Raw genomic sequence first — 14,970 nt, 5'->3', positions numbered from 1 at the left:
CCGTTTCTTCTTCTTTTTTTTGCCACGAACCACGTCGCACATCACCAAATTTGCTAACATTAAGAAAAAAGAGAGAGAGAGAGAGAGTGTGTGTGAGAGAGTGAGAGAGAGAGAAACTTATTTTGCACGTAGCAAACGACTGAATAGAAGTGAAATTTTTTTTTTTTTTTTTTTCGACACCGTTTTGGCAAACTGGAATTTGATACGATCGCCATTTAAATAATATTAATAATAATAATAATGATGATAAAACATTAACGGATGCGTGAAAAGAAAACCTATCATCTACTGCCACGACATCCTTAATTAAAAAAATATAATTTTTCTATTTATTTATTTTAAACGTCATCAAACGTAAACAAAAATAAAAAGAAAATTTTTTAATTAATTAATGTCATCCATAATTTATTTATTTATTAATATAAATCAATCATCATCCCGTTTATTATTATTATTATTATTTTCCCGTTCGCGAACGATGATTTTTTTATCTTGGAAGAGGCGGGGCGGCGGCGGGGGCGGGGGGAAATCTCTTTAAAAACATTCCTCCTTTTCTAAAACGTGGGTAGAATCTTCTTTCTCGAGGGTTCTTTTTTCTATTAGAAACAATTCCAGTCGAAATCCTTTTCGAAATCACTTGTTTGAATTCTCCAGGAACTTCTGGAGAATTACCTTACTTATCTTTTCCCTTCATTTTTCTTCGTCATGTCCCGATGTTTTCCTTTTTTCTAACGTGACCGATTTGACAAAAAAACATCGTTTTACGTACGATTTTATATTTTTCTCATATCCGACGTTCATCATCATCATCATCGATGGTTGTCACCGTTCGGCGAACGTATTAGAACGTTCGCCATTAAAAAAATTTTTTTCATTTCCTTTTCGTTTTGTTTTTTTGTTTTTAATAAACGCGGTAACCATTTCCGCCGCAGCCATTTCCATCCGTCGACCCATTTTATTTATTTATTTTTTTCATTAAATTCTTGGCAAAAAAAAAACTTTTTACCGCCTTTTCTTCTTCTTCTTCTAATTTTTTTAATGACGTCACATCCTTTATAATTTTTTTTTTTTTATTTTCTCTAACTAATGAAAAATTATGTAGCGAAAATTAAAAAAGAAAACGTGAATGACATATAATCGGAAGAAGAAGAAGGAGAAGAAGAAAACTTTTTTTTTTATTTCAATTAATATATACGAAAAAAAAAATGAAAATGAAAATCTGCAACAAGAAGAAGAGAAAGAAGAGGAAGAAGAAGAAGATGAAGATGAAGATGAAGAAGAAGAAGAGAAAAAAAATGATTCTGCGCATTTACTGCGAAATTTTTATCCATAAGGAAAAATTGGCGGGTTGAAAAGTTTTTTTCTTTTTTTTTTCCACAGCAGTTGAAACTTTACTACTAAACAGTAAATTTTCCCCATTCTTGTTGTTGTTTCTGTTGTTATAAAATATATATTTCCAACAGGCTGTCGTTGTTGTTGCCGTTTGTTTTCACCTTTTTTTTTCATTTTTTCTTTTTTGTTTGTTTGTTTTAATAAGATGATAATTTTTCGCGATATTTCGTTGTTACGTAAACGTTGACGTCATCAAAATAATTATAAATTAAATTTATTATTAATTTTAAAAAATTTTAATTAATTAAATACCGGTAAGATTATTATTAATTATTAATTATTATTATTATTATTATTATTATTTATTTATTTATTTTCTATGTACATATATGTAAAAATTTAAATTTTTAAAAATTTTAGTATCCGTTAAACTTTTGTCGTCGTCGTTACCGTCGTCGGATTTCGTTTCATATTTTTTTCAACCCTTTCTCTCTCTCTCTCTCTCTCTTTTCTTCTTCCTCATGTAGGAAAAGCTATCCTTTTTTTTTAGCTGCTGTTGCTTTTAACTTTTTCCCCGACAGACCGACAAAATTTAATTGACGTAATTAACAATAAAAAAATAAAGTGAAATGTCGGACGTACATATCACTCGTGCCAAAAGATATTATTAATTAATTAAACTATTATTAACAATCAATAAATCGTTATTAATTAATTAATTAATTTTTATCAAATCAAATATTATTAACCGAAAAAAAGAAAATTATTAATAATAATAATAATAATAATAAAATAAATAATTTTTTTTTTTTTATCCAGATTTTTTTATTTGCGAAAGTAAATTAATTCGCTTTCACGTTTTTAAAATTTTACGTAATATTTGTTACCGGGTTTGTTTTTCTCTCTCTCTCTCACTCTTTTCTATTTCCGGTTAATAATTTTATTTCCTCTCTCTCTCTCTCTCTTACTCTTTAATTAATTATCATCACGACAAGTCATCATAATGTAATGAAATCGTTTGAAAAATAAAATTCGTTCGGGATGAAAAAGAAAAAAGATCTTTTTTTATCCTTTGGGATAAATTTTTTTTTTCCCCCTCTCCCCCTTCCTTAAAACAAAATCTTCTTCTCGATGCACCACGTGTACTTTTTTTTATCATTATCATTATCATCGTTATATTTTTTTTTTTTTTCAATTGAATTTCATTTTTTTCCACGTTTTCTCATTTTTTTCCTTTTCTTTTCCCATATATCAGTCATTTTTTAATGATTTATAATGCGTTTGGGAAAATGTTTAGAAATTTTTATCATCATTAACACAGATTTATGTAATTTATCATCATCATCATCATCATCATCATCATCATCATTATTATTAACAAATAAATAAATAAATAATAAATAAATTAAATTAAATTAAAAGTTTTTCCGATGGTTTAACGCACGAAAATTTTTTTTTATAATTCAAGACTTTGTATTAATAAAAAAAAAACTTATTTTCCTCTCTTTCTCTCTCTCTCTTTTTCTCTCTCTCTATCTATCTGTCTCTCTCTCTCTCTTTTATTTTTTCGAAAATATTAAGTCCAAAATTATCCGTTAAAACTTGCTTGTCATTTAAAAAAAATTATCTTTCGTGTGTCAGACGGGGAGAATTAAATTTTTCTTTTTTTATAACAGCTGTAACGTTTCCTTCAAACTCTTTTTATTTTAATAAAAGAAAACGAAGAAGAAGAAGAAGAAGACAAAAATTTTTTTTTTCCAACCCCCTCCACCTCCTTCCCTCCCTCCCCATCCCTCATTGGGGGCTGACGAAGGGGTCTTGATAAGAGAATTGATAAGAGAATCCTTTTATTATCGGGTGTTTATTATCACTCGTCTTTTAACGACGACGACGAGGACGACGACGACAAATTTAATGGAATATCATCATCATCATTTTACGAATCGATTCGTTCAATTATCATCATCATCATGGAGTGATTGATTGATTGATTGATTGATTTTACAATTTTTACAAAACGAAAATAATAAACTTATGTTGTTATACGGCGATTCAAAATCAAAAAAATTTCAAAAAAAATCATTTTCCGACCCGAAATAATAACACGAATTTATCATCATCATCATCATCATCATCATCATTATTATTATTATTAAAATACATAACGCGGCAAACGCAACAATACCTTATTGACGTAATCATTGGCCAAAAAACAATAATAACGGTAATAATGATGATGATGATGATGATGACGATGACAACCGTGTAAATGTAACAGCATGAAAAAACTGGAGAAAAAAATCACGATCCAATTTTTAATTTTAAATTGAATAGTAATAATAATAATAATAATAATAATGATGATGATGATGATGATGATTTATTGTCCAGATATTAGATCACTGTAACGGTTTTAAAGTTATCATTATGAACGTTATATACTGTACGGTTGGTACTCGTCAGCTACCTGTTCAACGTTTCACTTTAATTAAATTTTACGTAAAAAACAAATTTAAAACGTTCGGACCCAAATACATGAAATGATAATGATAATAATAATAATAATGATAATAATAATAATAATAATAATAATAATGATAATAATAATAATAATAATAATAATAATAATAATGATACTTTTCTCCAGTCGATTAATTAAATTATTATTAAAATTTAGGATGCACGTAAAAAACCATCACCCGATTCACGTACCTATACCCATACCCCCCCATTCTCTTCGGTTTTTTTTTTTTTGAATTAAATAATAATTTACTTCGTAACTACTACCGCCCCTCGCTCCCCTCTCCTCCCCCTCCCCTTACCGCCGCCACTGCCACAGCCCGATTTTCCTTTCCACCTCCCCGACTTTTTTTCTTCTTTCAAAAACAAAAAAACAAAAAAAAAAACGAAGGAAAAAAAATATTTATGTAGGAAAAAACGGGAGGAAGGAAATAAGCCTTGAAAGGAGAGGAGGAGAAGGGAGTGGAGGAAAAAGGATTGAGGGAGGAGAGAGGGAGGAAGGGAATTTCCAAATCCGACTCCAAAATTATATTGTCCACACAGCACAAAAACAACACGACGTATAAGAATAAGAAAGGAAAATTTATTCGAAAACCGAAATTTTCGTTTTTTTTCGTTTTTTTTCTCCCTTCTCCAGAATAATGATAATAATAATAATGATAATAATAATCATTTATTTTCATTATCATAAATTGAAGTTTATTTTATTTCATATATATAAATAAATAAATTCCAGGCTGAAATCTGGCAATCGATACCAAACGCATCACAACATTCCATGTGTGCTCCTTTACCCCCTCCACCTCTCCCCATTCCCTCCCTCCCTGGGCATTTTCCAAAAATTTTTTTTATTCATTTTCCAGATTTTTCTTTTTTTTTTATTAATAAATAAATGAATAAACCAAAAAAAAAAAAAAAAATTTTTAACAGTGAAAACGCACTCGTCGATCCCCTTCCTTTTTCCACGAGCGTCATTTCGCACGAATGAAATTCGCACATGTTTTGTTAATAATAATAATAATAATAATAATGATAATGATAATAATTACGTGATTTTTAATTGAGTTGGCAAAAAGTTAACTGACGACGACAACGACGACGACGTAAGTATAACGACGCGCGACGCGTACGACAAAGTTTTCCACGTCGTTTCTAACAATAAAAAGTAATAATAATAATAATAATAATAATAATAATAATAATAATAATTAAAATTTACGTTTCGTATAGAAAATATTCGCACAACTTTTTCTTTTTGTTTTGTTTTCCTCCGCGTTTTTTTTTTTTTTTTTTCAGATTAAAAAAACAATGTCGTGATTTTGTTTTTTTTGTTTTTTTGAAATGAAATAATTTAAAAAAAAAATGTATGGATTACTACTGGAAAATTTAGCAGAATACATAAAGCAAGTTTATGGAGAAGAAAGATGGGAAGAAATACGAAGGTTGGCATCTGTCGAACAACCGAGTTTTAGCGTTCATCAAGTTTATCCGGAAACACTCATACCGAGACTCGCAAAAAAAGCCATACAGGTTGTTATTATTACTTTTATTATTATTATTATTATTATTATTATTATTATTATTATTATTATTTACGCTTTTTTTTTTTACGACCGATAAAATTTATATCGTATCGCGAGTGTGTGTGTATGTGACCTTTTTTTTGAAGGTACTCAACGTGTCCGAACGTGAATTTTTCGATCAAATGGGAGTACATTTCGTCGGTTTCGTCGGACAATATGGCTACGATCGCGTACTTTCCGTACTCGGACGACACATGAGAGATTTTCTAAACGGTTTAGACAACTTACACGAATATTTGAAATTTTCATATCCGAGAATGAGAGCACCGTCGTTCATATGCGAAAACGAAACGAGACAAGGTTTGACTCTTCACTACAGGAGCAAAAGGAGAGGATTCGTTTATTACACAATGGGACAAATAAGAGAAGTAAAAAATTACGTAATAATACGTGATATTTCCTCTTTTCTCCCACTCCCAACTCCTCCTCCCCGCCTTCCCACCTGTCCGTAACGGTCGTCATTGGTAATATCATCATTTCGTCATCGTTAGTTAATTTTTCCTTTCAGGTAGCGAGACATTTTTATCACAAAGAAATGAGAATAGAATTGGTGAGAGAAGAAATACTTTTCGACACGGTTCACGTGACATTCCAATTGACTTTCGATAATAGAGCTTTCACGTTGGCATCACTGACGATGACGAGAGAAGAAAAACACCTTCCGATAAGCGCATCAGTTTTATTTGAAATATTTCCATTTTGCATCGTTTTCGGGTGAGAATGAAACAGAAAAACGATCGGGGGGCGGGGGTGGAGGAGGGGGTTTAAACGGCACTACCAACACCACCCCAAAAAAAAAAATAAAAATCAAACTCGTAAAATTTAAGTACGAGGAATAAAATTTTCTAACTTTTTGCCCCGCCTTTGCCCCTCATTTTTTACATCATTGAAAACATCTTTTGATGTTTTTTTTTTTTTTATCAACTACGCCCACCATTTTCATTATTATTATTATTACTTTCGATTTCAGATCAGACATGATCGTAAGAAGTATCGGAAATTCATTGATGGTCATTTTACCAGATTTGGTATCTAAAAAAATAACGAATTGGTTCGATTTAGTAAGACCACTCATAGCATTTAAATTTCAAACGGTAAACGAAAATTGATAAACGATAAGAAAGGGAGAAAAAAAATTATCATTATCATCATTATTATTTTTTTAAAGATATTAAATCGTACAAACAACATTTTCGAACTCGTTACCGTCGAACCTGTATTAACGGAAAGGCCGACGGATAGAAAGCGAAATTATTTAATATTGAGCGACGAATCCGACGATTCACCAAACGAAAAACATTTAAGGCTCAAAGGGCAAATGGTTTACATGGATAATTGGAAAATGATGATGTATTTAGGTACGCCTGTCATGCCAGATTTAAACGCTCTCGTCACAACCGGCCTTTATATAAACGATTTGTCCATGCACGATTTCAGCAGGTAACACACACCAAAAAAAATTTGAAACCGCCCACCGCCGCCCCTCTGGAACGCGCCTGGAACGATGGAGGAATGTTAGTCCCTTCTCTAATGTGTTTTTATTTATATATCTATAGAGATTTGATGTTGGCTGGAACGCAACAATCCGTGGAATTAAAATTGGCTCTGGATCAGGAACAATCTAAATCTAAAAAATTGGAAGAATCAATGAGAAAACTCGACGAAGAAATGAAAAGAACGGATGAATTACTTTATCAAATGATACCCAAACAAGTTGCGGATCGTTTAAGAGCTGGAGAAAATCCAATTGACACGTGTCAGGTGTGTTGGGTCGTTGCACGCGCACGCACACGCACGCACGCACGCACAAGCACACCGATCATTAAATAATTAAATATTAATTTATCAAAAAAAAAAAAAATTGTTTTTTTTTTTTCGTCTTCAGATATTCAACAGCGTTTCGATTCTTTTCTCGGATGTGGTTTCCTTCACCGAAATATGTTCTCGAATAGCACCCATGGAGGTTGTGTCAATGCTTAACGCCATGTATTCGATATTTGACACCCTCACGGAACGAAACAGGGTGTATAAAGTAGGAAATTATTTATTGGTACTAATTTTATGTTTTTTTTTTCACTTTAGGATTGCATTTTACACTCGTTCTTTCGTTTACCCGTCATGTAGTCTTGCACGATGAGTAGTAAATAAATCCACCAGTCAGTCATCCTTTCGCAGTTTGAGTCTTTTTTTTTTTTTTTTTGTTATGTTATCGTCATCGTTTGTATTCACGCAGGTAGAAACTATAGGTGATGCTTATATGGTCGTGTCGGGAGCTCCCGAAAAAGAACTCAATCACGCGGAAAAAGTTTGTGACATGGCATTGGATATGGTGGAAGCGATAACGGATCTTAAGGATCCTTCGACGGGTTCTCACTTGCAAATTCGCGTTGGCATACATTCGGGTGCTGTGGTGGCCGGTATCGTGGGTTTAAAAATGCCACGTTATTGCCTCTTCGGTGACACCGTCAACACCGCATCGAGAATGGAATCCACGAGCGAAGCTATGAAAATTCACATAAGTCAATCCACGCGCGATTTAATTTCAAATGTGTACGAAGTTACCGAAAGAGGAGAAATACAGCTGAAAGGAAAAGGTATCGCAATGACCTTGCCACGAATTCTAAAAAAAATTCGGAATAATTTTTTTTTTTTCCCCGGGGCACAAAAAAAAGGAGCTACAAAAACGTACTGGCTGAATAAAAGAGAATGCAGGACTCCTTTAAGCAGATCCATTGCAACGAAAGGAGTTGAAACGGAATGGGAAAAATCAGCAGATTTAAGAGGATCGATGATGGGTTTGGTCACGTTGGACGACGAAGACAGAAATAGAATCGTCAAAGGTTCGACATTAGGTTTCAGATTAGAACAAGAAGAAAAAAAAGGTTCTGGAATTTCGGTAGAAAACAGGAGAGTTTATTCTCCCGTGACTTTTCAAGACATAGCACGGAGATCGATAGGAAATTCACCCATAAAAACGACAGGTACAACCTTACGCACAAACCTTAAACTCACGAATCCTTTTTCGCGTTTCAAAAAATTCTTCTTGTAAATTTTTTTTACAGTGTCTCGTTCGAATTCTATGGGAGCGAGTTTGCTCCCGTTACCGATAACCGAAATTTCGAGCAGTAGAAAAAGAGAAGACGACGAATCAGATATTTACGCAAAAGAAGCAACGGAAATAATAAATTCTAAAGCTAAAACATTAGAAGCACTCGAAGCCGTTGCTTTTGCATCATCAACCCCTTCTACTTTGAATTCTCCCGAACCGAACGAAACGGAAATTGACGAAACGGAACAGCTAAATTCGAATCCATATTTAATCAGACAAGAGCTTAACAGACTTCCACAAATATTATACAAAGGTAATTATTATTATTATTATTATTATTTTGCATAACTTTTAAAATAATTTAATTTATTGTCGAAAACTTTATTCACAAAAAACAAAAAACAAAAGGAAAGGCGAAACAAAACATAAACATTCTCTACATAAAATTAACTACAGAACAAAAGTATCTATCGTTGTCACGATGCGCGACATTCATTCCAATTAAATTATCTTAGAAAAAAAAATTATAATTTTTTTTTTCTCTCTCTCTCTCTCTTTCTCTCGTAAGAAAACATCACGCGACCTCCTCCTACGTCACTTTCCGAGGGAAATTTGAGTCACCGTTCGAAAAAATCACAACAAAGTCACTCCGATCACGCATCTGGCATATCATCTCTACGTCCATCCCCGATAATTAAATCTCGTCATCATCATTCGGGAACGTGTCGTCTTTTTTAAAAAAACACAAAAAAAAAAAAAAGTAATGGCGACGAACGTGACGTAAAAATTTTTTCCGAAAAACACAAACAAACAACCCATTGAATTACGGTAATACGTAAGCTAATAATTATTCGTTATTATTATTATTATGATTATTACTATACTTTAACTATTATTTGATTATGATAATAATAATAATGATTATTTTTGATTCGTTACTATTTTAAAATAAAAAAAATTTTAAAAACGTTTAAACATAAAATTTTAAAAAATATCAATTAATTGATTTTTCCATTGACGTTTCCACAATTACGACGTTGAGGTGATTTTTCTCTAAAATCAGTATCGATCTCATCAAAATCGATCACTATGATTTTCTTTTTCGGTACGAATTTCCTATAAAAAAAAAAAGAAAAAAAAAAAAGAGAGAAAAATCACCCAAGACTCGAATCCGTTCGACGATAACTTATCAAAAAAAAATGCCGCCGCCTAAATTTTACTCGAACGTCAAATAAATTTATGTGAACGGCGAACGTGTTGGAAAAAGATAAAAAATAAAATAAAATAAACCGCAGGAAATTTTTTCCCCCGTCGGATGATTTTGGGCGGACGTTTTACAAAAAAAAACGATAAAAAATTGATTCCGGTAAATTAAAACCCAATTGACCATCGTCATCCCCGGCGATGACGGCGATGACGGCGACGTCAGCGTCGTCGTCGACGACGAAAAAAAATAATTATTTTTTAAATACCTGCAAGTTATGCCGGCGGCAGCAAACATTTTTTTAGCCGCCATAGTTTGTAGACGTTCGTGATGTTTGTCGCTCATGTAAATAACTTCTTTGATTCCGGACTGTATTATAAATTTAGCGCATTCGTTACATGGAAACAAAACGACGTAAATTTTCGAACCTTTTATATTTGCGCTGTTTTTATTTAGTATCGCGTTCATTTCCGCGTGACAAACTGCAAAAAAAATGGAAAATTAAATTTTTAACGAAAAAAAAAAAAAAAAGATTGCTGGAGTATTTTGTTGTATCCCTACCGTAAAAATGTTTATTTTCCAATGGCGAATCCGAATTTTTCGTCCATGGAAAATCATCGTCGTCGCATCCGATCGGAAAACCGTTATAACCGATCCCGACGATTTTTTTATCGTCATCAACTATGCAAGCCCCAACTTGCGTCGAAGGATCTTTACTTCTTTTCGCGGCTAAAAACGCGTTTGCCATAAAATAATCATCCCAATCGATTATTTCTTTTCTTTTGCTCGCGTCACCACCACCACCGTCACCATCACAATATCTACAAAACAAAACAATAAACCATTAAAAATTAAATTATTATTATTATTATTAATTAAATTTCGTAACGAAACCGTTAATAAAAATAATCGTTAAGGTTATATATATATATTTGATTTTTGCGAAATTATTTCCCTTTATTATTATTATTATTATTTTCCCTTATTGGGAATAAAAATAAACAAAACGTGTCGTTTAATGACAGATAAATGATGATAATAATAAAAGGCAATAAAAGAAGAAAAAAAAAAGGTTGGAAATAAAAAATAATAATACTAATAATAATAACAGTAAAAACGTTCAAACGCATACGCACACGCACACGCCCATAATAGATTACTACAATAAGTTAATAATAATAATAATGAAAAACAAAAAAAAAACAAGGAAAACTTTTTCGTGACGAAATTTGCACAATGAAATCAAAAAATGTTAAATTTTCATTTTTTTTTTTTTGTTTTCAGTTATTTTAAATCTGATTTTCTTATTGTTTAAAAAAAAAAAAAAAATATTGCTTCTCTTAAAATATTGTTGTTTTTTAACCATCTTCCCCTTCTCCTACCCCCCTACCCCCTCCCCGCCTCCCCACGAAACAAAAACAATTTACAATAAGCTCGAGTTAAGTTAAAATGAGATTCAAAGATTTATTGAATCTTATCAATCAAGCACAGCTTCAAACTACTTGACTTCGTGTCTTCCCCCCCTCTCTCTCTCTCTTTCTCTCTCTCTCTCTCTCTCTTTCTCTCTCTCTCTCTCTCTCACTTTATTTTTGAGATTTTCCATAGTTTTTTTTTACTGGAATCGTCGTGACTTGATAATTAAATTACAAAAAAAAAAAAAATTTAAAATGGCGGAACGTTTTCAGGCACTTAAATTCACCTCATTTCGAATAAAAAAAATTTGCGTACCGCGAAAAGAGGGGGAGAGGGGGGCATAAATTCAAATCGCATGGAAAACCAATGTCCAATTATTATCGGATATCAATAAATCGATATTCGCGGATTAATGCTGATGATGATGATGATGATGGGGCAAAAGAACACCCGAGATTTGTTTACGAAAATTTGGATTTTTTCGAATCGAACAGACAGACGGTCACGTGACGTTGTTTTTTTTTTTTTGTAAGAATGGATATTAATAGGAATGATTAATTATCGTTAAACCGGAAACTCTAGAATAAAAAGAGAAATAACCCTTTCCTTTCACGACAAAACAAAATTTTTAAATCCGTTTTAATATCGTGCGTGAGAGGGTCTTTATTGCTTGCTTTATCTCCGTTGCCGGCGGTGATTTCGTTACGTGTTCGTACCTAACATTCGATATTCTATCCGACCGCCACCCGATTCATTTCCTGAAAAAAAGTCTTTTATTTCCTTTCTCTCTCTCTCTCTCGTTTTCCCACACATTTATTTTCATTTTCTTTTCCTGTCATCATTCGACTCATCGACTCCAAACGACAACAACCCCAAATAAAAGAAAACTTCCGACAAGAATGCTCGACCATCCCCACCCATTTGAACTTTTGCAAAAAAAAAAAAACCTATTATCATTATTATGACAAGCTACCTGACAATTACCTGAGACATTTAAAATTTAAAAACCACCTTTTGATGACGTGGTAGGAAAAAAAAAAAAAAAAGAACAATGTCTTTTTTTCTTTTTTGTTCCACGTCAAAAGTGACGCGTTAAAATTTAAAATCACGCCGAGTCGACGCCTGGAAAACATTAGAAACGCATACAAGCACGCACAAACGCACACAAATAAAAAAAAAAAATTCTAATATACTCTCTCTCTCACTCTCTCCTATTAACTCGAATATTTTTTATTTTTTTCTCTCTCTCATTACTCATCGACTGACAAAAAATAATAATAATAATAATAATATTTTTTGAAAAGGAATCAGCAAATAAATCTTTTCCATTAATATCAACAAAAAAAAGACAAATTTTTTTTTTAATAAAAGTAAAAGGAAGAAGAAAAAGAAGAATTTAAAACTTTTATATAAATATATATATCTTTTATCAAAAAGGAAACGAAAAAAAAAAAAAAAGAAAAGCGATATTAATAATGATAATAATAATAATAATAATAATAATAATCCTTTAAAAATATTCTCGGACACAATCACGAAGATCGAGACTTAGTGACACGACCGAAATCTTTTTTTTTTTTTTTTCCCTTTTGCTTTCACGAACGAGCACACGCACACACACACACACACACAATTTAATCTTCATTTTTTTCATTTTATTTAAATAATAATAATAATAATAATATCAATCCTTACGTAATTTAATATAAAAAAAAGGGAAATTTTATCAAGCGAACGAACGAACGGAATTTTTTTATTAAAGACTAACCATCGAGAAAATGAAAAGGGTAAAAAAAAAAAAAAGGTTTAGAAAACAAAACACGAAAGGTTGTTTTTTTCATTAAAAACAAAAAAAAGGATTCGATAACCATCGGACTCGCAACATTTTTAAAAGGCTATTGAACGGACAAAAGGTGTATATCTACGTATAAGACCGACGAAAATAAAAATGAAAAAAAAAAAAAAAAATGTTTTTTAGTCATTCGATTCGAACGGACATGGTTTCCGCAAGTTAACGAACTCGTATTAATTTCGTGACGTCGCATATTAAATTATCGATTATGAATATAATTATGTATGTAAAATAAAACTAAACATCCAAAACATAGCTGCTGTTGCTGGAAAGGAAATTTAAAAAAAAAAATTTTTCCTAAAATGTGTTACAATTTAACAACAACAGCAACAACAACAACAACAACAACAACAGCAACAACGACAACAACAACAACAACAACAACAGCAACAACAACAACAACAACAACAACTGGTCATACATAACAAAATATTTAAACGAATCGTAACGCGATCGATCATTCTAGAATTTTTTTTTGTCGGTTAATGAGAAAAACTATTTCCAAATCGTCTTGACATTTTTTTTAAATTTAAAACATTCCAGTCAGTCTACGATTATTATATCATTACAAATAATTACTTTTGTTTTTTTTTTTTTTTTTTTCTAGAATATTCAATCATTCGAATATATTTTTACGTAATTTTTTGTTTTTCGCAATTCACGGACCCGAAATTGAAACAAAACAAATTATTATTATTATTATTATTATTATTATTATTATTTATCCATAAACTGGAGAAAGAGAAACTTTATTCGTTCGCTTTAACTTTTTTCAAACTTTAATTTAATTTTCCCAATAGTTTTTTTTTTAAGAATTTTCTAAAACCGGAAATCCCTTTTAATTATTTTTGTTGTTGTTGTTCTTGTTTTGTAATTTGAAAAGTTATGCAACATAAAAAACATACATCGTTAAAAACATAATAATAATAATAATAATAATAATAATAATAATAAACGCCACATTTACTTATTATTATTTTTTTTTATTTTACGGTTCTCTATGTTTTAATCGCAATCGATAAATAAATAAATTAATAAATAAATTTAAAAAAACCGATTGGTCATATTATTATTATTATTATTTCGCGTTACATCAATAGCAATAATAATAATAATAATAATAATAATAATAATAATAATAATAATAATAATAATAATAATAATAATAATAATAATAATAATTAATAATGTTATAAAACGTTGTACGTTTGATCGTTTGTTTTTTTTTTTTACGTTAACGCCGACAAAATTTTCATTTTTAACCAAAAACCAAAAGTAAAAGTACAATTATTATTATTATTATCATTATTATTATTATTCTTTCTTATAGAATTTTTAGTAGTCGGAAAAAAATATTTTTTTATATTCTTATGGTATAAAAAAAAAAATAAAAATAAAATTTTGAATTTGATACAATTACTGTTTTTGTTTTCTTTTAGAAACAACAAAATTTATGTTTGTTTTACATTAACCTTAAAACACGCGCACGCGCACGCACACGCACCTTCTCATCAGTTTGTTGTTTTCTAATAAAGAAAATTTAGAAAGTTTTGTTTTTACTTTCACTTTTAAACAGAGTTTATTATTAAACGCAACAGCAAACACGACGACGACATAATTTTTTTTCAAAAAAAAAGAAAAGTTTGGAAAAAAACCTTCGAGTGTGTGTGTGGATACAATGAAAAACCGGAAATAATGAAAATCATTAAACGTCATCACAAATTCATTCCGAAAAAAAAAAATTTTTTTTAATTTTTTTGGCGGTTTTTTTTTTTTGTGAACGAAAACACATTTTATACAACGGATAACATCGTAAATCTTGACGCAGGAAAAACAAAAAACAAAATCAATGAATGAAAATTTTTTTTATTTTTTTTTGTAAAACTGTTTTATCATCATTTTCGAAAAAAATGGCGCGCATTTTTTCTTCTTCCTACCCGATTTTATTACACGTTTTAACACGTGCGTCATTTCGATTTAAATGTCAAATTTTCCCTGTGCTCCCTTTTCAACACCC

At 30.8% G+C, this 14,970-nt stretch overlaps 2 protein-coding genes across 2 annotated transcripts; one reads left to right on the top strand and one right to left on the bottom strand.

The window, feature by feature from the left end:
* Positions 1 to 5,214: 5,214 nt before the first annotated feature.
* On the top strand, positions 5,215 to 8,832 carry Phum_PHUM008080 (Soluble guanylate cyclase gcy-31, putative; the record flags this gene model as incomplete). The annotated part of the gene is made up of 10 exons (XM_002422670.1): positions 5,215 to 5,382; positions 5,522 to 5,803; positions 5,944 to 6,149; positions 6,406 to 6,529; positions 6,604 to 6,875; positions 6,992 to 7,196; positions 7,321 to 7,467; positions 7,669 to 8,029; positions 8,108 to 8,416; positions 8,498 to 8,832. The coding sequence occupies 10 exons, from the start codon at positions 5,215 to 5,217 to the stop codon at positions 8,830 to 8,832; spliced, it is 2,409 nt and encodes an 802-aa protein (XP_002422715.1).
* Positions 8,833 to 9,482: 650 nt separating this feature from the next.
* On the bottom strand, positions 9,483 to 10,436 carry Phum_PHUM008070 (Deoxycytidylate deaminase, putative; the record flags this gene model as incomplete). The annotated part of the gene is made up of 3 exons (XM_002422669.1): positions 9,483 to 9,600; positions 9,957 to 10,170; positions 10,250 to 10,436. The coding sequence occupies 3 exons, from the start codon at positions 10,434 to 10,436 to the stop codon at positions 9,483 to 9,485; spliced, it is 519 nt and encodes a 172-aa protein (XP_002422714.1).
* Between the last annotated feature and the right edge of the window lie 4,534 nt (positions 10,437 to 14,970).

This window comes from Pediculus humanus, genomic scaffold, assembly GCF_000006295.1.
Source record: "Pediculus humanus corporis 1103172107368 genomic scaffold, whole genome shotgun sequence".
Classification (NCBI taxonomy): Eukaryota; Metazoa; Arthropoda; class Insecta; order Psocodea; family Pediculidae; genus Pediculus; species Pediculus humanus.
Note: the sequence above shows the minus strand (reverse complement) of the source record. Positions and strands in the feature narration are given on the sequence as shown.